A 24,462-nucleotide genomic window follows, 5' to 3' on the forward strand; every position below is an offset into this window, starting at 1 on the left:
ATCCGGAAGTGTAATTTCAACCACATGGTTCCTTTCCTCCAATGGGCTTTTATTCCAGTTTAGACTATCATGATTCAGTCTAGGGTTCGTTCCAATAAGTACTGCTGCCGACCTTGAGGTCTATTTTCCGCTTAATTTCCCTCTTGCACGCAAACCCTACGTCACCAAAGTAGTTTTTAGATGTATTTCCTGGTAACTGTATTAAATATGTGCTTTTGTGAATATACACGATGCAGTAATACTTCAGTCAAGGCCGTAAGTAGCGCTTGAAGCCGGAGGATGTGAACGAGAATCAGCCGCGGCTGGAAAGATACAGATTTGTCAAGCTAGCAAGCGTGAGCCACACAGGAAGTGACGCGAGTTGCACTACAAATTACAAGTTTTTATGAAGCCCCGATGCAATAGAGGACTTCTTGGTTGAATTCATAAATACAGCCTTATTTAAATTTCTCCATCGATGGCGTCCACTTTAGTTTACAGCACAATCGTGCTTCTCCTCCACCCTCCAAAGAAACAAGGGGCCGCCGATTATTTTACTATGACAGCGCAATCGGGAAGTCCTTAATCTCTCCGTTCTTGCTAACTTGGCAGCACACTGGAAAGCGACCAGATGGAATTCAGCACTGCCTTCTTAACAGATTCCACACATTTTAAATTGTTTCGCACACATTTTTAGCCGACTTTTGTGTCGACAAACAACCCTGGCGTGAGCACAGGCGTCTATCTGGGAGCTTCGGCTGCGCTGTGAACCGGGACAGAAGCGGTCAGGACATTTACAGATCCCCCCCACCAAACATCTTCCCACTGTAAGTATTATTTCTAGGCTCTACTGTCGAAGAGCAATAGCTTTCAGATAACCTAATATGACTGCCCTTTGTAACTTAAGTCGGTGTTGAAACGTCGGTTATGTTGATGCACGAGAGAGCCCCAACGTCCTTTTCTGCAGTTGTTCATGAAATGATGCAGACAACTGTGGGTAGCTTTGGAAATCTGTCAAACAAAAAAGAGGGGAGTTTGGCCGGAGGCGAGAGGGGTGTAGCCTTGTTAAATCACATTGTCTGGGACTGTTAATGCGGCCTTATGTGCTGTTTACTGCTGTCAGCGTTATAAGCTATTATCCTGTAAAGAGGGTAATTAGCGAGGTCTTTAATTCCTCGGGAGTTCATATACAGTGTGTGTATTTTGTTTTTGTTCCCCCCTCCTCCCTCCTTTATTACTTTAAACGACTAGGACCAGGTCAACCCGAATGATCACAATCCAACTTCCGGGTTTGGATTTCAAAGTAAAATGCTAGTCATAAAGTCGCCATTGAGTCACTGCTTTATGCAGCTATAAACCTTATCAAGATCACAGTTTTGGCAAATTTTATTTAATTTTTTTCATTTTATCATATGGCTTTTAAACAAAGACACTTAAATAGTGCTAATAGTTCCAATTCACAACAACCATAAGGTGCTTTATATTCTAGGGAAAAGATCCTACAAATGGGAAAGATCAGACAACCCCTTGATGGACAAACACTTGGTGACCGTGGGAAGAAAAAACTCCTGTTTAACAGAACAAAACCTTTGGCAGAACCCGGGTGAGGGAGGGGGCTGTGATCAGCTGGGAGTGATAGGAAAGAGAAGAGAGCAGGACAAAAGGCTAACTATAGGGAAAGAGAGCCTGAATTTCATAATTATTCATGTTTAAAAGGTAGTTATTTTGCAGTGAATAAATGATTGACAAGTTAAATGTCTGTTGAAATAATAGTTGCACTCATACTGTCGCATGGACATTAGTAACCTACGAGCAATTAAATGACGTTCCCCAGTGGCATTGGCCAATGTTTATGTGCTGTATCAGATCAGGTCTGTGCCATTTAAATGTTCAAAGACAGTGTGATAAGGCGCTCAGAAACTTTAAATCTAGTAAAATAATCTGGAACAGAGATTATTTTGCTTTCCTGACACTGAATGAAGAATAAATAACAACAAAAAATGAAACAAAACAATATTAGCGAAATTTATAGATTATTTTTAAAATATTGCATTCTCCTAACAATTTGGTTCATCCTTAATTCCTAGTTCCAGCCCTACATTTATCTTTGATGCTATACAACACTTTTTTAATTAGATTCTTTTACAAAGGTGTCTTCCATACAGTCTCGTTTCATGACTCACTCTCGTGCTTTTAATTTGAAAGCGGGCTACAATATATGCTTTACCATTATGAGTAAACCCACTGGCCTTGATATCTCAAGGTAAAAGCTTCTCATATAAGCTATTTCACACTTGATTGCAGTATTAACCTGTAATGACTCTGCATTTAAGTACAGCAATCTTCATATTGTCCTGAATAAAATACTTGCACATTATAGTTGTGATTTCTCAGACTGTTACCTTTCACTACCAGCAGTCCATGTGAGCCATAAAGACTCCATCTAGCCTGGCTGTCATGTCCTCTGTGTCTTGCTTCTCAGTAGATCCACCAATCAAATGCTCAGGCTTGTTTTTAGGTTAGTGTCTGCCACTTGTAAGGAAGTACAAGGAAAGTTTGCCTTGCTGACAAAAAAGTCCCCACTTTAAGTATTGCAGTAGCCTTTCACAGCCATTCTTGATAATGCCGGCTTCCTCCAGCCGGACATGCAGAAAGTGCTAACCACTGAGAGCACAAAGACCTAAGTCAGTCTTAAATGATACAGATGTGCCCTGTATGCTTCTCTGAAGTGCATCAAGTGCAGTTGGGGATCAGAGTTTAAACTATTATCAGGTTGGTCCTACCTAACAATCTCTTTGTAAGTGAGATTTTGCGTGATGATGTCTGGTCTTTCACTTCGCCTTTCTTTGTGAATATAATTGAAGCAAACAACTCTTTGTAGTCGGAGGTGGGCATAGATTCGATCGTGGCTCAAAGAGTTCGTCTTGTAACCTGAAGGTTGCCGGTTCGAGCCCTGGCTCGGACAGTCTCTGTCAGGTTGCTGACAGAGAAATTTGACCAGCTTTGTCAAATTAACTTAAAAAGGCCTGAAACTGTGCTGCTATAAACTACAACCTGTGTGTCTTCACTCTGATCTTACAACTGATAGACATGTTCCAGCTTCGTCAGACGTGAACCTTCCAGTCAATGCTTTGTCAGATTTATTTCAGTTGATGTTAATCACTTAGCTAATGCCAACAGCAATAATTCATGCTGAACGAGCGGGTTATTGTCCTTGCTGCTCCTCCTTCAGCGCTTGCATTCCTGTTGCATGTGTTAGTAGTACATCATGAATGGCTCACATTCCAGGCAAAAATAATAGGATGTCACCTTTCTCCTTCATTGAAAAGGCTGTGGTAGATTCTTCGCATTGTTCGAAAACTTCTAGGCTTAATTAAATGAATTTGCCAAGAATTCCTGAGCACAAAGTTAATTTATTTGAACAAATTATCAAGTGTGATAATTATCAAGCTGCCCCGCTGCTTCCCCCTGGTCTTACCACAAGCCACGAAATGTCCAGCTTGTATTCCCTCTTCTGCCTCCTGAGTGGCCTGTAGGTGGGACAGATCGCTACGTCACCGTCTCTCCAGCTCCTGTCGTGGATCACTATCTTGCTGCGCTGGAATGTCACCGATTAGTCATCAGAGCCGCCCACTGCCATGCAGTTTGTTACAGTGGATGTTACTATAATCCAGCGCTGCAAAAGGCAGCTGTTTGATGAGGGCAGTGCCAAGAGAGTTATGACTAATATGACTGTTAGTCATTTTTTAAAATGTATTGCCATATGACACAAATTATTTAAAAGTGATTACTAATAGTTTCTCTGTTCAGTCTTGTTTAGTGTTTAAAAGAGAGCAAGTTCCTGCCTGGGCATTTGCCTGAAGCACTGATTCGTAAGTGGGCTGCAGTTCTGATATATTTTCTGGGGTTAGCCCATTAAAGGCTTGACAATTAAGAGTAACTCTACTAATTAATTTGAAACAAATCAGCTAAGGTCATTAAAAATCTGATCAATATTTTTGCTTTTCTGTCTTTTGCTGTTTTATGTAAACTAGAGTTTATTATTTGACTTCTGATATATACCTTATTAAAGGACCTTTGCAGTACTCTAACCGAGAGGGAATAACAGCGTTAATGGTAGTTTGTGTATCAGTGATATTAACAATTCACAACAGTTGCCTCATAGTGGCTCAAGAGTTGGGAGTTCGCCTTGTAATCGGAAGGTTGCCGGTTCGAGCCCCGGCTCGGACAGTCTCGATCATTGTGTCCTTGGGTAAGACACTTCACCTGTTGCCTACTGGTGGTGGTCAGAGGGCCCGGTTGTGCCAGTGTCCGGCAGCCTCACCTCTGTCAGTGCGCCCCAGGGTGGCTGTGGCTACAATGTAGCTGCCATCACCAGTGTGTGAATGGGTTGATGACTTGTTGTGTAAAGTGCTTTGGGGTCCTTAGGGACTAGTAAAGCGCTATATAAATACAGGCCATTTACCATTTATAGTGTTTAAAATTTTAAGATAAAGGTCTAACAATAAAAGGATGTGGTTAAAACGCCAAAATGACCAAATAATGATATCTGTAGTGGTCTTAAAGATCCAACATCAGTCAGGCTCTACTTTTATATCAGTTCAGACAATTTGTAAGTGGTAGCATTATAGTGAAAATACAGTTGACCCTAGTATTGAACCTTGAGGGAATCCATACTTTGATAGTGAGGAGAGACATGGTGTTTTTTCATAAGAGCTGCAGTTCAATGATCAAACATTCAGTGGTCTACAAAAGGATTGCGTAGTTCAGGAAAACTGCAACTACACAACAAATAAATCGTTGATCAGTCAGATATGCATGTAGTGCATTAGGAAGCGAGTTGAATCAAATGTACTGAGTGACTCCTCAGCACAGCGGTGGTTAAGATGACAGTAAAGGCCCATATGTCTGCAGCAGAGGTCATGCAGATAATCCAAGAGAAATCTGCTTATGGCGAGAATGTGCCGCCGTTCGGTGCCGTGTCTACACTCGGCTGAATATTGTGTCAGCGAGGCAGCACGAGAAGGCAATCGGCCTGTTTCTGTCAGGTCCTAACATAATTAGATTATCAGTATACTTTGATATGTCACAAGACGAGCCATACCCCTGATGACAATCTTTATTGTATTATACCATACTATACCGATTTGATTTGGTTTGTACCTTAGGAACATAACGCAAGGATCTGATAAGTTTTAGAGCATGTGATGTGAGTTTGGACTGAAGCTGAACAAATAGTTTTCATGTAGCAAACCGACAGGCAAATATATCAAAGACTACAGACTGAACTCTAAATATGATGTTTTTCTTATAGTGAACTGACTATTCAGCCAAAGAATCTACACAATGAACAGCCTTGGATTTGTATTTTTCATTCATAGGTTTACTAAAATAAGAGCCTTCCAGTAAATTATAGATTTAATATAAAATGTATATAATATAAAAAAATAACTGTTTAGTTAAGCGATTTATCCTTGCAGTTACAAGACTATATAAAAGAATTGCTAAAGAGAAATTAAAGGATGCATTGTTTTCACGGAGTAGCAGTAGAAACATTAAAATATCTCCTTATTTACTTCCTAAAATATTGATGATTCTGATGCTGTTTCATGCAGGATTTATGGTCCTGCGTTGGTGTCCTAATGCGATGAAGAGAGAGGAATTGTGGGAGTCTGTGCAAATTATTTACATTTATATAAAACCTCTTATACTTTTAAAGGAATTCACTCGCTGTTTGAACCACACTGCTTACATAGGCAAGTTTAAATGGGGGTGCCAGCCAGTTAGAACAAGAATGCAAGTATGTCTGTGTAGGTTCTCAACCAATCAGGTCGTGGCACTCTTAAGCGCTACTAATAAAGGCAGCTGAATGTCTTTTTGGTTTATGGAGACGTTTGACCTCTCATCCAAGAAGCTTCTTCAGCTCTAAAACCGATGGGGAGTCCCAGATGTTTAATACCTCGTGGCATTGCCCCCCTTGGGGAGGTGGTCCTCAGAGTCATTGACCCATCCTGTAAAGTTATTAGGAGTCACATGAGACAAGATGTGAATCAAGGCATGGCTCATTTACCATCAGATCAAAAAGAAGTCCAGTTTCCTTAACTCCTTAAGACTGTTTTAAGGGGACATACTGCTGTGCTGCAACGACAGATGCAGGCATTATTAACCCTGTTGCACATGCTTGTACCTGACTGTTGAAATGATGCCTCATAATCTTTTTGAAATTATACTCCCTGTTCTGGGTAACCTTTACTTATATTCTGTACATCTGTATTTGGATTAAAGCTCATTTAGATTGCGATTAGTTGAAAAATTCATATTTGGGGCAACAAGGAACATCTCAGGTAAGCTTATACCTAAGCTGAGCAGCTCGCAGTGTGCGCTGGAGCCCAGCGAGCACAAGATTAATTCCATTACATAACATTTAGTCAGTCTTAAGAAGGGTGCAAGTGAAAATGAAGACTTCAGAGTAATCAGCTGCTTAAGCTTTCCAGGACTCAAAAGACATGTTATTAAATGATTAAAAGCGGCCCTTTAAGTATTCTTTAATAATCAGAAACACTTAGTTAGAGCTGCAGGAACAAGGCCGGACCTGTGCACTGCTCGACTGGTTATTTGATTCAATTTATTTATATAGCGCCAAATCACAACAAAAGTCGCCTCAAGGCGCTTCATAGATACAGAGAAAAACCCAACAATCATATGACCCCCTATGAGCAAGCACTTTGGCGACAGTGGGAAGGAAAAACTCCCTTTTAACAGGAAGAAACCTCCGGCAGAACCAGGCTCAGGGAGGGGCGGGGCCATCTGCTGTGACCGGTTGGGGTGAGAGAAGGAAGACAGGATAAAAGACATGCTGTGGAAGAGAGACAGAGATTAATAACAGATATGATTAAACACAGAGAGGTCTGTTAATACATAGAGAGCGAGAAAGGTGACTGGAAAGGAAAAACTCAATGCATCATGGGAATCCCCCGGCAGCCTACATCTATTGCAGCATAACTAAGGGAGGATTCAGGGTCACCTGGTCCAGCCCTAACTATATGCTTTAGCAAAAAGGAAAGTTTTAAGCCTAATCTTAAAAGTAGAGATAGTGTCTGTCTCCCGAATCCAAACTGGAAGCTGGTTCCACAGAAGAGGGGCCTGAAAACTGAAGGCTCTCCCTCCCATTCTACTTTTAAATACTCTAGGAACAACAAGTAGGCCTGCAGAGCGGGAGCGAAGTGCTCTAATAGGGTGATATGTTACTACAAGGTCATTAAGATAAGATGGGGCCTGATTATTTAAGACCTTGTATGTGAGGAGCAGGATTTAGAATTCAATTCTGGATTTAACAGGAAGCCAATGAAGGGAAGCCAAAACAGGAGAAATATGCTCTCTCTTTCTAGTCCCTGTCAGTACTCTTGCTACAGCATTTTGGATTAGCTGAAGGCTTTTCAGTGAGTTTTTTGGACATCCTGATAATAATGAATTGTAGTAGTCCAGCCTGGAAGTAATAAATGCATGAACTAGTTTTTCAGCGTCACTCTGAGACAGGATATTTCTAATTTTAGAGATGTTGCGCAAATGGAAGAACGCAGTCTTACATATTTGTTTAATATGTGCGTTGAAGGACATATCCTGGTCAAAAATGACTCCAAGGTTCCTCACAGTGTTACTGGAGGCCAAGGTAATGCCATCCAGAGTAAGAATCTGGTTAGATACCCTATTTCTAAGCTTTTCGGCGCCGAGTACAATGACCTCAGTTTTATCTGAGTTAAGAAGCAGAAAGTTAGTGGCCATCCAAGTCTTTATGTCTTTAAGACATTCCTGCAGTTTAACTAATTGGTGTGTGTTATCTGGCTTCATGGACAGATAGAGCTGGGTGTCATCTGCATAGCAGTGAAAATGTATGCTATGTCTTCTAATGATGCTGCCTAGGGGAAGCATGTATAATGTAAACAGAATTGGTCCTAGCACTGAACCCTGTGGAACTCCATAATTAACCTCAGTGTGTGAAGAGGACTCTCCATTTACATGCACAAATTGGAGTCTATTAGATAGATATGATACAAACCACTGCAGTGCAATACCTGTAATACCTACAGCATGTTCTAATCGCTCTAATAGGATATTATGGTCAACAGTATCGAATGCTGCACTAAGGTCAAGAAGGACGAGCACAGAGATGAGTCCACTGTCAGAGGCCATAAGAAGATCATTTGTAACCTTCACTAAAGCTGTTTCTGTGCTGTGATGAACTCTGAAACCTGACTGAAACTCTTCAAATAAACCATTCCTCTGCAGATGATCTGTTAGCTGTTTGACAACTACTCTTTCAAGGATTTTTGATATGAAAGGAAGGTTGGAGATTGGCCTATAATTAGCTAAGACTGCTGGGTCTAGAGATGGCTTTTTGAGTAAAGGTTTAACTGCAGCCACCTTGAAGGCCTGTGGTACATAGCCGATTATTAGAGATAGGTTGATCATATATAAGATCGAAGAATTAATCAATGGCAGGACTTCTTTGAGCAGTTTTGTAGGAATGGGGTCTAAAAGACACGTTGATGGTTTGGAGGAAGTAATTATTGAAGATAACTCAGAAAGATCGATTGGAGAAAAAGAGTCTAACTTAACATCAATGGAACTAAGAGTAGCTGTAGATAATATTACATCTGTGGGATGATTATTGGTAATTTTTTCTCTAATGATAAAAATTTTATTTGTGAAGAAGTTCATGAAGTCATCACTAGTTAACGTTAAAGGGATGGTTGGCTCAAAAGAGCTCTGACTTTTTGTCAGCCTGGCTACAGTGCTGAAGAGAAACCTGGGGTTGTTCTTATTTTCTTCAATCAGTGATGAGTAGTAAGCTGTTCTGGCTTTGCGGAGGGCTTTCTTATAAAGCAACAAACTATTTCTCCAGGCTAAATGATGATCCTCTAAATTTGTGACACGCCATTTCCTCTCCAGATTACCAGTCATCTGCTTTAGGGTACGTGTTTGAGAATTATACCACGGGGTCAGGTACTTCTGATTAGAGACCTTAGTTTTCACTGGAGCTACAGTATCCAGAGTCGTACGTAGTGAGGAGGTGAAATTATTAACAAGATAATCGACCTCTGTTGGGGTAGCGTTCAGATAGCTGCTCTGCTCTGTGTTGGTACAGGGCATTGACGATGATAACAGTGGCTGGATTATATTCTTAAACTTAGTTACAGCGCTTTCAGAAAGACATCTACTTTGATAAAGTCCACTCTCCACTGCTGCGTAATCAATTATTGTAAATGTAAATGTTATCAAGAAATGATCAGACAGGAGAGGGTTTTCAGGAAACACTGTTAAATGTTCAGTTTCTAAGCCATATGTTAAAACAAGATCTAGAGTGTGATTAAAGTGGTGGGTGGGTTCTTTTACATTTTGAGAGAAACCAATTGAGTCTAACAACAGATTAAATGCCATGTTGAGGCTGTCATTTTTAGCATCAACATGGATGTTAAAATCACCCACAATAATTATTTTATCTGAGCTCAGAACTAAATTAGATATAAAGTCTGAGAAATCAGACAGAAACTCTGTGTAAGGCCCAGGTGGACGATAGATGATAACAAGTAAGACTGGTTTCTGAGTTTCACAGCTGGGGTGGATAATGTTAAGCATCAGGCTTTCAAATGAATTAAAAGTCTGTCTTGGTCTTTCATTAATTAATAGACTGGTGTGAAAAATTGCTGCCACACCGCCCCCTCGACCTGTGCTTCGAGATTTCTGGTAGTTAGAATGACTCGGGGGTGTTGATTCATTTAAGCTAACATAATCATCCTGCTGCAACCAGGTTTCTGTAAGGCAGAGTAAATCAATTTGTTGATCAATTATTAAGTCATGTACTAACAGAGACTTGGAGGAGAGAGACCTAATATTTAATAATCCACATTTCACTGTTTTACTCTTTGGTTCAGATGTGGATACTGTATTGTTCTTTCTTTGTAAATGTTTAAGTTGTTTGTTGCTGGTTTTTAATTTGTTTTTTGTCTTTTTGGAAGCTGACACAGTCTCTATGGAGATGGGTTTTTGGGGGGGTAGCAGGAGGAGAGAAGCTGCAGAGAGGCGTGTAAGACTGCAACTCTGCTTCCTGGTCCCAACTCTGGATAGTCACGTTTTGAGGGGTTTAATAAATTTGTCCATATTTCTAGAAATGAGAGCTGCTCCATCCAAAGTGGGATGGATGCCGTCTCTCCTAACAAGACCAGGTTTCCTCCAGAAGGTTTGCCAATTATCTATGAAGCCCACATCGTTTCTGGGACACCACTCAGACAGCCAGCAATTTAAGGAGAACATGCGGCTAAACATGTCATTATTACCTGACGCACTAGCCTCCAGTGTGATTAGATTAGAAAAGCAGGAAGGCGTTGTTTGCAAGCATGGCTCCCCTCTTTTTATGAGCAATTCCTCATTGCCAGTTTATCCTTCGACAAATATTGACCTGACTAAAGTTTTGCCGTCACGATGTCATCGAAAGACAAAGTGAAACTCAAGTATGTTTGTCACCTGTTCCTGGATGGACTTTAAAACAGCTCCCTTTTCACCCACTGCACACCTTGCTATTCAAATTACATAAACCAGAAGAAGAACATTTTTCACGGAGGGGCTGGTATTTCCAGGATTTCATAGACATACCAAAGTGCACGGTAGTGGATGCAGATAGTATAATACTAGTGTATTAAATATGGATATATTGAGGAAGCTCTTGTTGCTGGTAGGCAAATAAGGTAATGTAAGGATTGTAACAGTACGATCTACGTCATATATTATGTTAATATGAAAGCATGCCCATATCTTAAATACAGCCTTGCTGTATGTTAGGTAGGTATGTTAAACCATCCATTTTTAGCAAAATGCTAACACTGATTTAATGGACTAAAGCGTCTCTTCTGGTCTCCTTGAGGACCATTAACCTTCTGATGGGGGTGTGAATAAACTATTAGCAGCTTCTTGACAATACAGTTTGACTTTCCCTTTGATAGGAGGCATGATTTTTCCATGTCACTGCAGTCTCCCCTCTCTGTGATTCAACTGCCTCCGATTAAGAATCAAAATCAGTCACACAGAACATTTTGAAGAACTGATTATGAAGAACACGAACATAGCTGAGCGGGACGTGTCAGCTGAGATTTTCTTTTGTAAGGTGAAAACTAGGGCAGGGCGATATGACCAAAAATATTTATCACGATATACATTTGAAAATTTGCGATAACGATATAACTGACGATATAATTGACACTAGACAAAATACTTTACAACTCCACAACTTAAACAAGCAGCTGTTTTTTGTATGTGCATTAAAGTTATATAAAAATGTAACAGTGCAAATTCCTTGCTGACAGTTTAACCAAAAGGCATTTCCAGTGGAAACTGGTCGACATATCCTCAGCATAACCATGTGTAATATCCACAAAACTGAAAAAGAGGTTATACACACACAATACCGTAATATTATGTTGAAGCACATCACTCCGCGAGGTGATACGTACTGTCGGAGCCGTAATGCTCCGACAATCCATCAAGCGGTGCAGCTTCGTAGCTTAGCAAAGTCGTACTAAAACATTGACAGATTTTCGAGCGCCGTGTACATAAAATCGTTTCGAGGTCAGTAAACACAACCAGAATCCATACATAAGGCACACGGGGTTATAAGGGGCACTGTCGATTTTCAGAAAAATCAAAGGATTGATTTTAAGTGTGCCGTGTTTTCCAAACAACACGGTAATAACGACGGCCCGCTAGCATGCGCTACCAAAAATAGTGCTTTGTTGTGTATCTGATGGACGAAAGCTAAACCAGTTCCACACCACTGAAGTTGCAGCATTTTTACAAACCAGTTCTGGTTCATCAGTTTCATTTAACGATCCGCTTTCGCTCTTCTCATTCTGCGTCGCCGCCATGTGCGTATGTAAACATAGGCAGTGCGCATGCGCGTTTTACCCATATTCTATCGCGATATTTCATTTTCCTATCGTTGCCCAAAATTACACCGGTATTACCGTGAACGGTATGATATAGCCCAGCCCTAGTGAAAACCTCGTGATTCCAATCCAGGCTGTTTTCTTGTTTGTTTGTTTGTTGTTTTGCAGGCGTCCAATCCCCCGTGCAATTTCCCCTTTCCTGAATAATGTGAAAGATGACATTTTACCTTCAATGTTTCTTTCAACTCCTACCTTTTATCAGTCTGAGGAAAGCTCTCACTGTTCTGCTCAAATACCTCTGGAATGCATCAGCTTACTTTTTTATTGCGACAACGCACCAGGATCTGCAGCAGCTGTAACCTGTCGGCACCTTTTATGACAACTCTGTGAAATGTAAGTTGGCCGTAAGTGGCCAGCATGGCGGACGCATTGTCATGTAATTAGACGTGTTTTTATAGGGGAAGGATTGAGGTAATAACTCTGTCGGCAAACCTACACAGATTTGTTTTACGATCATCAGGGGAAATCAGCCTTTACTGTCACAGCTCTTTATTCTCCTGGTCTTGTGATTTGAAGTGGCCCACACATCTGCCAGGCTAAGTGGCGTTTGAAGAAACCAATACTCTCTCTCTGTGTGTGTGTGTGTGTGTGTGTGTGTGTGTGTGTGTGTGTGTGTGTGTGTGTGTGTGTGTGTGGACTTGGTTAAGGGAACTTCCTGTTGTATTTGATAATGAACAAGTCAAAGAGGTTTTTGTAGCTCTGTGGAGAGGTTTGTTTTTTCCCTTGGAGGGTAGAAAACAGATGACCTAAGTCAGAAACCTTTTCAATAAACAGTCTCAACAAGTCAAATAAATATCCATAGCTGTATGTCTCACATAAGGCTCTGTCATATCAGGCATCAATGCTTTAAAGTTTTAGGCTCCTTTAAGCTTCCAGTATGTGACACTCGACAGTCTCCACAGATGAGTTGCTGTTCTAATGTGCTTTAGACGGGCTCATTTGACTTTATACTCATCTCAAGCTTCATACTTTTATTCCAACTTATTATAAAGGAGTAGATTCACTTACTCTCAGTTCTAAATAAGCTTTATTTTGCATTGTCAAAGCCTTGATGTAGCCTCTCAGTTCATTCCAAAAGCTGTTGTCTGCCTTTAAGACAACTTTCTTCTGATTGGTTATCCCTGTCAAACAGGAGGTTTGATGAATAGGTAGGCGTGGCTTCTGTGCTCACCGAAGCATCATATGGATTTATGAAAACGGCCTTGAGCGCAGTGCTCAGAGCTGTTTGAAACCTGAGCTTTTGGCTCAGGGGGATTACTTGTGCACAGACTGACCTCATTACTTTAAACTTTGTTCATGTTTAAAAAAGGCATCCATCATTATAACTGTAGAGATACAAGAGAGGATAAAAAAGGAAAAATTAAAATAAAAGCTCAGTAGGTCCAGCTGAAGCAATATTCTCCTCCAGAAAACACTGTGCAGGTGTTTTTCCAAGGACTTCCATGGACACGGTCACTTTACCTGCTCACTTTTAATGCTTTACAATGTATAGTGTAGAAGGAGGCTTTAACATTCAGACAATTTGGCTGCTAGCATCAGTTCTAGATGAATGTCTTGTGAGCCAGCGGCCGAGGAGACGGGGAAGGGAGGAGCAGAAGTGTTTTGTGAAGAGGAGAAGAAAGAGAGGATGAAATGAGTGAAGGATGGAGCAGATGGAGGGAGGAATGACGGTGGGAGTTAGGGTTAATGCCCTTTTACATTCCCAGATGAGGATTAGCAGTCACAAGTTCTCTGGCTGTTCCTGACCTGGCCTGGATTTTGAAGGCCACTGCTGCCTCCTGGATCCCTTAATATGCTCACAGACTCCGTCGTGGACAACCTCTCTAACTTACCCGATATACTCTGCAACAAGTATATTTATGTGTTGTTTTCCTGGTATTTTAGCTTAAAAGCCATCAGTTGACGGCTATATTTGTAAACCTGTGACTGAAGGAGCAAATGCTGAAAGTCCTTTTAAGGTGCATGGCATTATGTACAATGTCAGCTTAGTGCGCAGTGTGGCTGCAACTGATTGCTAGTAGCATTGTTGGTAGCATGATTGACATTCTGGCAGTAATGGGGCAAAACACAGCTTGCTACTTTGATGCGCATAAACTAGAATTGTAAGTTTCATACAGGCTTGAGCTGTCAAGATGAGAGTAACTAATGTAACTGAAGGGACGTGAACGAACTACTGTGCTCCACACCAGCTCCATACTGTATTTTGTTGGTGTTTACTAGGGAAGCCTTGCATGATTCACCTTGTCCTGCATCAAAGCTCATCCTCTGACCAAAAGGAGCAGATTTAGCTCCCTTCCGCCTTCCTTTGAATCAACTTTTTCCTCTTCCTCATAGACTGAATGTTTGAACAGCAGGTTGCTCACGTTGCCCTGTTTTTAGTGGTTAAAAACACAAAAGGTTTGATTCTAAAGCTTCCTGAAATAAAGACGTTTTTAGATTTTTCTCCGGGCAGGCCAGTTTTGTCACATTGTTGCAATTGGCCTTGAAAAATCCGAGTTAATCCTGAATGCTCGGGTATTTATTTGCTTTATTTTCTTTCGAGACAGGATAGCAGTTCATGTCAACAAATAGCTGATCCGAGGCACTGTTACGTTCCTCTAAAAGGGTCCAGGCGGTGAGGGGGAAGTAACAAAAAGTGTCCAGGTCAGAAAAAGGAGTCAAGGAGGCAAAAGGGTTAAATTAAAGAGTTTTATTAAAGTTTCTATTAATACTAACTAAAAGAGACGGACAAGCCGCTATCACCATTTAAAGGAACAAACAAAACTCAAGCGTTGGTCAATAAAGTACAAAATAAGTCAAAAAGAGAGCAGCTCACCAGATGCAAACCCAGACACGAAGCTCACTAGATGCAAACCCAGACACGAAGCTCACCAGATACAAACCCAGACACGAAGCTCACCAGATACAAACCCAGACACGAAGCTCACCAGATGCAAACCCAGACACGAAGCTCACCAGATGCAAACCCAGACACGAAGCTCACTAGATGCAAACCCAGACACGAAGCTCACCAGATGCAAACCCAGACACGAAGCTCACCAGATGCAAACCCAGACACGAAGCTCACCAGATGCAAACCCAGACACGAAGCTCACCAGATGCAAACCCAGACACGAAGCTCACCAGATACAAACCCAGACACGAAGCTCACCAGATGCAAACCCAGACACGAAGCTCACCAGATGCAAACCCAGACACGAAGCTCGCCAGATACAAACCCAGACACGAAGCTCACTAGCTGTAACCACTCACATGGCACTCTGGCCCAGAACTCACCTTTCCCTGGGCTTAAATCTCTTTAATTACTGACGAGAGTCAGCTGCACAAAAGGGAAAGGTGGCACCTCAGGCAGAAGAGGTAGTGGGACACGCCCACACAGGCACCTTCAGGAGGAGGCCCTGCTAGGGCCGTAATAGGCACGTTGTATTTTTAGCTAAAGACACTATAGTATAAGAATGAGGACCGCAACAATCAGAAGATCCGAGTGAGAAGCACTAGATGATGGTGGGGAGGAAGAACTCGCTTTTAAAAGGACGAGACCTCCGGTAGAAGCAAGCTGAGGGAGGGGCTGGTATCTGCCACAGTCAGTTGATTGGACAAAGCAGTGCAACAGTAGCATGTAAATGCAACAGCAGTGAAAAGTTTTGAATGGGGAACGACTGCAGCAGCACGAGTAAGGAATGGGTTGAGTTCATGTGGTCCAGCTCCAACTATAAGATCAGTCAAAAAGGAACTGGCTGTGTCATAATATGACGGAGATGTTATGTTACGGTGCAGTTTGGACTCCCCTGCTTTTGAGTCTTAAGATTATTTAAACTGTTATTAAATTACAGAAACTACTGACTTGACTATATATACCTACCTTGATAGGTTTTGCAACTGCACTTTGCACATTCAAAGTTTTAGCAGTTTTCCGGATTTACTGATCTTCAGTTCTTAAAGTATTGATGGACTCTTGTTTCTCTTTATTCAGCTGATTGGTTCTTGCCATAATATGATTTCTAACAGGCTGTCAGATGTGTACCAACCTGACTTCTAGACATGTATATGGTGTTGGAATGTTTTTCAACGGTAGAAGAAGACTACTCAGATTGTTACTTCCCTATCAGCAGCATTTTTGTTATCTTTTCATATCAAACAGATGGAGCAAGAACAATGTTACACAGTGAGTCAACACAGTGTCATCAGCCCATCTAAAGATCTGTATGCGACTTGTAGGTGCAGTACAGAGTGATGACGGTTTCCAGACACATGGCTGCAGTTCGCAGGACTACATTTATTCGTGATGTTTCAGTGCCCTTCATGTGGCAAATTATTTGCGTTGTGCCTCTCCTACGCACCTGCCTTGAAAAATGTTTTTGCTTGGTTGGGATGCACGACTTGGAGCTGGAATCACAATCGGTGCAGCCTCTGAATGCTTCTTGGAATATTTATATCGGAAAAATGATTGAAAATAGTGGTTTATTCATATTTAATCAAATATAAATATTTAATAAAAGTGAGCACAGTATATTGTTTGCCCACAAGAGGGCACTTAGAACTTTATTGTCATCTCTGTAATGCACTACATTAAAAGTGTAATTTTTGTCAGTGAGCAGCACTGTAAACTGACGTTTGTGGGAAGCACTGAAACTTTGGCAGTTTTACAAGTCTGGTAAAAATAGATTATAGCTTTTATAATTACAGGCTATTATATTGTAGCTTGAATTGATTCATCAGTCAATAAACAATACATTTAACACCGATTGCTGTGTTTCACAGGTCCCAAAGGCGTGTGCACACGTGTCCATCATGCCGCTGTTTGGTAAATCACACAAGAGTCCCGCCGACATTGTCAAGACGTTGAAGGAAAACCTGGCCATCCTCGTCAAACAGGACAAGAAGACAGACAAGGTAGGGGAATCTATTTGATTGTGTCTGTGTGCGAATGGGTGTCCAGAGGCCCCAAGGGTGGGAGCGGGAAACAGCCTGCGCCTGTCATCTTCTGACGCTTCACTGTCAAGACTCTCTCACACATGCACACAGAAGATCAAAGAAGAGTCACAAGCCAAATCAAGCTCATGCTCTCTTTTCCTAATGATAGTTTCTACATGTTATTCCTCTAAATGATGCCTTCTTTGCCTCCATCCTTCCTCACCTGTAGTTTTCTGTTCTGCAGGCCTCTGAGGAGGTGTCTAAGTGTTTGGTGTCCATGAAAGAGATCCTGTATGGAAGCAATGACAAGGAGCCCCACACCGAGACTGTGGCCCAGTTGGCCCAGGAGCTGTACAACAGCGGCCTGCTGATCGCGCTGGTAGAAAACCTGCAGGTCATAGACTTTGAGGTAAGCAGAAGAAAGTATCACAGATGTGCCGCAGAAGCACACTTGTGATAAAGCTGACACAGAAACGCGATAGAAAATAAACATCCAGGAGCAGTTACTCGGCAGAGGAAACTTAACAGCTCTTCTAGACTTTTTAAGAAATGCTGCATATTGTTGCTGCAGTTTTGCAAGATGTAGTGAAAATAATGAAATTTGATGGTGTATTTAAAAACCTTGTACAGTTTTCTTACCATTACAGGCCTCCTCTGACTCCAACTCATAAATTTAAGTTATTTTAGGTTGTAGTACTGCTTTTAAAACAACTTTTTTTCCTACTGTACACAATTAATTAATTTTTAACGTGCTAGATGTTACAGATGCTGTTATGTGGTTAGTTCAGTTTTACGTGTGTTTCCAGGGGAAGAAGGACGTGTGTCAGATCTTCAACAACATCCTCAGGAGGCAGATTGGGACGAGGAGCCCCACTGTTGAATATTTCTGCTCCCACCAGGAGGTCCTCTTCATACTGCTGAAAGGGTGAGATAAACACACATAGGACATGCTGTCCTCAGCCTAATGGCGTCTTAACACAATATCTATGGCTTCTATGACGAGGAGGGGGTGATGCGTTACTCTCTTTTGCTGTGTTTGAAGATATGAGATGCCCCAGGTGGCGCTAAATTGTGGGATCATGCTGAGGGAGTGCATCCGCCACGAGCCGCTCGCCAAGATAGTTCTCCATTCGGAGCATTTCCACAATTTTTTCAACTACGTGGAGATGTCCACCTTCGACATTGCTTCTGACGCATTCGCGACCTTTAAGGTAACTCTCTTTCTTCTTCTTTTGGCTGTCAGGTCAGGTGCTAGACTAGAGCCAGACTGGACTTTGACAAGTGTTTGGATTTGGATTTAGTAAACCAACATCCCACGCGAGTATCATTTGAATTTCTTTGATATTTTTGTTCCCCACATAGGCCTAGAAAAGGCAAATTTGTTTTCATGTTTTGTTGAGGAAAAGTCTTAACATGCGCTGATTTTTGCAGACATGTGACCGTTGACCATGTGACACTAACTTGTCAGCTATTTTGAAGTGTGATAATCGTAATTAAAACTGGAAAGTAAACACGTCCAGGAACCTCTGGCAACATTTGGGGAATACATTTTTTTTTTCAGAGCAACTGATGGTTGTATTGCATCCAATACAGGAGACAAATGTTGGGCAGCGTGCGATTGTACAGTGTTTACATACATGTATGTATGTAAAAAGTGTTCGGTAACATTTGAATCCGTCAGCTAAGATGCATTTTTCTGTCTTCGTCCACAGGACCTCTTGACGAGACACAAAGTTCTTGTGGCCGAATTCCTCGAGCAGAACTACGAAGCTGTGAGTGCTTCGACTTACAAACACATTTGCACATCTGCAGCTCCCGAGAAGAGATTAGTCTGGGATGGTTGTTAGCCACCACACATATAATGCACATTAGCCTTGCTATTTTGAATTTTTAGCAATCGTTAACCCAAACCACACACAGAGGTCAGTCTGCATGAGGAAACCTTACACGGATGCACAGCGAGATCAGGTATCAGTCACCGCAGTGCTCACTGGCCCAGTCACGTCACACGCAGGCATTCATGAAGCCTTGTGATAGAGTATTCAATGAGCAGGGAAGGCAGATTAAAAAACAAAAAATGTAAATTTATAGGAAAACTGCACAGCCTCTCTAAATGTCATAACATCTTTCGATACAAAGCTCCGCTCTGTGTCCTCAACATTTCTAGGCAGAGGGGCCCCTCTCACGAGCAGGGTCCCCCCAGGGCTCTCAGCCTGTAGAAACCCACACAGAACCACCTTTTCACCCAGCATGTGTGCCGACGGCCTGTCAGGAGATGTCACTGCCGGCTCAGTAGAGGCTAAGCCACAAAAAACCCAGAATCTGTCATATTGATTAGATTTTGGGGCGACCGTGGCTCAGGGGGTCGGGAAGCGCATCTGTAACCGGAAGGTCGCCGGTTCGATCCCCGGGCTCTCTGTCCTGGTTGTTGTGTCCTTGGGCACCACCTACTGGTGTTGGCCAGAGGGACCGATGGTGTGATATGGCAGCCTCGCTTCTGTTAGTCTGCCCCAGGGCAGCTGTGGCTACAACCGTAGCTGCCTCCACCAGTGTGTGAATGAATAGTGGCACTGTAAAGTGCTTCGGGTGCCTTGAAAAGCGCTATATAAATCCAATCCATTATTATTATTATTTTAGTGGTAAACCTATGACTGCACAAAGAGTTTCTTGTTCTGTGACATAAGCTTGGTGACATACTCGTCAAAGTCTTATAATGCTGTTTGTACAGGCACTTTAAGTTTTAAACATCATCTATTCATACTTCAATTTAATCCCACAGTTCAAAGCCAAATATTGTAAAACAAACCCAGTAACTGATAATTGATCCATGTGACTGTGAGAAGAGGGAACGCTGTAATAACAATGTGTTGATCTACTCAAGTCAAGTGTCTAGGGGTTGGTGTTTCTTCTAATTCATCTACTTCCTCTTAGCTACATATGTTACATTTTTGCAGGTCCAGGCAGTTCTTGTCCTTTTGGATGCAGTGCAGTATTTTCATTTGCTTTAATCGATCTCATTAGATGCCTTCTGGGCTAAAAGAAAATATACCAACAAGCTGAATTACCCATGTGCAAACACAGAGTTAAACAACTTCTCCATCATATATGCATTTGTCTCAACCTCAAACACACAGGCAGATATTTCTGTCTTTAAAATAACTACATTCGGATAAGTGTTGATACTTGTCTCCAAGTTTTCCCAAGTACAGAGTGTGCATAAACATATTCATCTAAACTATACAAGTCCTTTTCCTGTTGGAACTCTTACTTAAATATTCTGTAACTTATACAGAGGCTATTGTTACATTTCAGATTTCCTTTTTTCCTACCTCACAATATCAGATATGTCCCCATAAATGATAAAGTCCTGTATAATCTAATATTTGATTCAAAAGCACCTTCATCATATTGATTGCTGATTACTTAAACATCACCGGGAAAGTACGTGTTTGACCCTATGCAGCCATACATTCAAAAGCCAAGCGATAGCACTGTCTTCATCTAGGTTCAGATGTTTTAACAGCCATCTGGTGCTAATTTATGCAAACAACCAGGTTTCTTTTTTAAATTTTAATTTATTTATTGAGTTTTATTTACCTTTGCAAAGAGGTCAAACAACCATACAGACAGCAGGAAGGAAAGAGCAATTGTAAGTCTAGAGTATTTATTGAGACTAGTTGTGCCATGCTCCCAGAATACATTCAGAACATTGTGTGCAAAAGATGACTCGTCCATCAACTTGTGGTGTATCGGAAAGATTACGCATAGGAAGAGAATGTGGAGCTTTTCATTAAGTGAGGTCAGCTTGACACAGAAGTAGCAGAATGTAAAAAAACAAAAATCCAACATCTATTGATATTATTATTATTATTATTAAGTCCACAAAGAGCACAACAACCATTTTCCATCACACCAGCAGCTCCTTTAGGATCTCCAGCTAACCCAACAAGTGCGTCTTTGGACAGGTTGTGTGCTGCCAAACTGTTTTGGCAATTTTGAATAATTGTTGCAACAAAATAATTGCACTGCGTGGCTTTTCAGGTTGGTAAGCACTCTCTCTAGTTTATCGCCTAAGCACTTTGCAACTTTTAAAACTAGAAGCTGCATCCACAGACACTTTTTCATTAATGGTCACACACACAGGCAATCCTACATGGATATCAGGGTCGCTAAAGGAAACTTAGAAGTGGAAGAGCAGGGGATCAACGAACGGCCTTTGGAAGAGTAGCCACTATAAACAAGGGCAGATTTGAACCCAGGTCTTTGCATTAGCCTTGTGACATACGAGTTGCCTGCTAAACCCAGTTAGCTAAACCAGCACTCTGCACTAATGTTTTCAAAGGAAATGAGCCAGGTTAAACTTAGGAAGCAAATGGAAAGGTGTCCTAAACACAGGAGAGTGGGCATGTTAAACCAGTGATCATCCCCAACATGGCAGATGGCCCCGCCCCTCCCTGAGCCTGGTTCTGTTGGAGGTTTCTTCCTGTTTAAAGGGTTTTTTTTCTTCCCACTGTTGCCAAGTTCTTGCTCATGTGTAGTCTCTCTCGATTATTGTAGCGTCTTTACCTTACATTATAAAGTGCCTTGAGGCGACTGCTGTTGTAATTTGGCGCTGTATAAACTTTGCGTTCATATTTCCATTTGGAGGAAAAGCCCTCTATTTACAACATTTATCAGATATTGTTTGGAAAAAGTATTGTCCATATAGATATTTCCCAAAACTTTAAAATTTGATCTCAGATTGTTGCTGCTTTTGTTTTTTCACTGCAGGTGTTTGCAGACTATGAGAAGCTGCTGCACTCTGAGAACTACGTCACCAAGCGACAGTCTCTAAAGGTCTGTATTGATTTAAATTCCTACTTAGACTTCATGGGGTTTTTTTTTTTTGGGGGGGGGGGGGGGGGGGGGGTCTGCACAGCTGGCCTCTCTAATAATAATTTGTCACTTTGTTTCAAAATGATCCCCCCTCCAGCTTCTGGGAGAGCTGTTATTGGACAGACATAACTTCACGGTCATGACGCGGTACATCAGCAGGACAGAGAACCTGAAGCTGATGATGAATCTGCTCCGAGACAAGAGTGCCAACATCCAGTTTGAGGCCTTCCACGTCTTCAAGGTAAACAAACAAACAAACAAACAAAAACAGCAGATGCCTTTAATGAGAAATTTGGAAAGAGAGAACATATTTCTCCCATATTGGCTCATCTTCGTTGGTTTCCTGTTAAATTCAGAATTGGATTTAAAATCTTTCTCACATAAAATCTTGAATAATAAGGCTCATGTTATATTAAAGACCTCATAGTACCATATTAGCCTAATAGAGAACTTTGCTTTCATATCGATGTTTTACTTGTGATTCCTACGATGTTTAAAAGCAGAGCCTTCAGCTTTTAGGGTCCTTTTCTGTAGAGCTAGCTCCCAGTTTGTTTTCGGGAGACCTCCCTCTACTTTTTAGATTAGGCTGGATCAGTTGACCCTGAATCCTCCCTTTGCTATGCTACAATAGGCCTAGACTGCTGGGAGCTTCCCATGATCTACTGAGCATTTCTTATTCACTCACCTTGTTTCACTTTCTTTATACACCACTAATATATTTAATCTTTAGTAATTAAACTCTCTGTTCTCACCGGACATGGCAGATGACCACGCCTCCCTGAGCCTGGTTCTGCTCAGTGTTGCCAACTTAGCGACTTTGTCGCTATATTTAGCGAGTTTTCAGACCCCCTAGCGACTTTTTTTCTTAAAAAAGTCGCTAAAAAAAGACGTGAAAGCGCATATTGCTTTTACTCTCAACAAGCAGCGGGTGCTGTAACGCAGTCAGTTCTTCTTTTACTCTTATGCTGTTTTGTGGATCACAAGGTTTAAAACTACTTATAAACACACACACAGAGTAACTCCACCAGAGTGCCTATTTCGGGTCACTTTTGCCGGTCCAAGCCCGGATAAAGGAGCAGGGTTGGAATTGTGACATTAAAAACAACAATAATTGCTCAAATAAATTTAATTTGTAGTTCTAAATAAATTCTAAATGCATTTAGGACGTTTTTTGCTCACTTTATGTCTCTTCCACGATGTTATTTCTCTCTCCAACAACATAGGTTACAATTACATTAGCATGACCAATTATGCAAATTAGGTGATGACGTCATTTAGCGACTTCTAGCGACTTTTAGGACAACCAATAGCGATTTTCCTTACTGAGGAGTTGGCAACACTGGTTCTGCTGAAGGTTTCTTCCTTTTAGAAAGGAGTTCTTCCTTCCCACTGTCGCCAAGTGCTTGCTCATAGGGGGTCGTAGGATTGTTGGAGTTTCTTTCTAATATTGTAGGGTCTTTACCTTACAATAAAAAGCACATTGAGGTAGGGCTGTTCGATATAACGATATATATCGGATAACGATATAAAAACGTCTATCGTTTCATTTTACGCTATCGTTTGTTTCGTGGTGTCGCAAAATAAACTGTTTACGGCAATATTTTTTTCATGTTTTGATGGTCACTGTAGTGGCTATATTCATTTCTTAAAGTTCTCTCTTTCTCTTATATTTAATATAACCACACTACAGACAGACAAGCGACTGTTTTTATGCATTGTCGTTAGCAACAATGACGGTAAAACCATCGTTGTCCGCTTGTTTATCTTCCACATAAACCTTTCAAAATAAAGCTCAAGATCCTGTTGAGATTTTTCAAAATAAACTTAATCACGTAAAAAAGTATGCAGAGTACTTACGGATGAGAATTAAAAAAGAGCCGCCAGGTAAAAAATAAACCTTAGACTCAAACGTTAGAACAGGCTTTTCCCCGCAGCACGCCGTGTAATAAATACTCACAAAGAAAACGGCGGCCATTACAACTTATGTCTAAAAATGTATAGTTTCATGCATCGGTTAAAACACTCGACTCCAGCTACATGACGCCCAGCTGGAAACACTTTACGCAAGTCGAGCTGCCTGAGATTCTCAGAATGTACAGAAAATGTGAAATTTTGTGATTTATATCGTTATCGGACGATAGATGTCTTAAATCAGGATATGAGATTTTGGTCATATCGCACAGCCCTACATTGAGATGACTGGTGTTGTCAATCTGCGCTGTATAAATAAAACAAAACTGAATTAAAATGATGTAACTCTAAGTGGATTTTCCTCCCGTCTTGTCCTTTTTTTGTTTCCCCAAGGTGTTTGTAGCAAACCCCAACAAGACTCAGCCCATCATCGACATCCTGCTCAAGAACCAGACCAAACTCATCGACTTCTTGAGCAACTTCCAGAAGGACCGCACGGACGACGAGCAGTTCAACGACGAGAAGACCTACCTAATCAAACAGATCAGGGATCTGAAGAAACCGGCTTCCTAGAGAAGCATTCCTGCCTGCCCTCTACTTCAACTTTTTATTAATAGGAAGACATAGAAAAAAAACACATTAACAATAATGGTTACTCTATTTGGGAAAAAAAAAAAATCTTTGAGACCTCATTTGTCTTTTTTTTCCCCTCTTTGTCAGTTCATTAAAAACTTGTGCAAGAGTAGTTCTTAATCACTGATCTTTTTTTGTAATTTTTTTTTCCTCA

General features: G+C 41.3%; 1 protein-coding gene across 1 annotated transcript; it reads left to right on the forward strand.

The window, feature by feature from the left end:
* Positions 1–520: 520 nt before the first annotated feature.
* cab39l (calcium binding protein 39 like) lies at positions 521–24,420 on the forward strand. Its single transcript, XM_087835885.1, has 9 exons — positions 521–806; positions 16,737–16,868; positions 17,134–17,298; positions 17,696–17,814; positions 17,932–18,100; positions 18,602–18,661; positions 21,660–21,725; positions 21,862–22,005; positions 24,069–24,420. Exons 2-9 carry the CDS (start codon positions 16,767–16,769, stop codon positions 24,246–24,248), a joined length of 1,005 nt encoding a protein of 334 aa, XP_087692011.1. The 5' UTR covers positions 521–806; positions 16,737–16,766; the 3' UTR covers positions 24,249–24,420.
* Positions 24,421–24,462: the final 42 nt, after the last annotated feature.

The sequence above is a fragment of the Neolamprologus brichardi genome, chromosome 23 (assembly GCF_056152115.1).
Source record: "Neolamprologus brichardi isolate AB-2024 chromosome 23, ASM5615211v1, whole genome shotgun sequence".
Taxonomy (NCBI): domain Eukaryota; kingdom Metazoa; phylum Chordata; class Actinopteri; order Cichliformes; family Cichlidae; genus Neolamprologus; species Neolamprologus brichardi.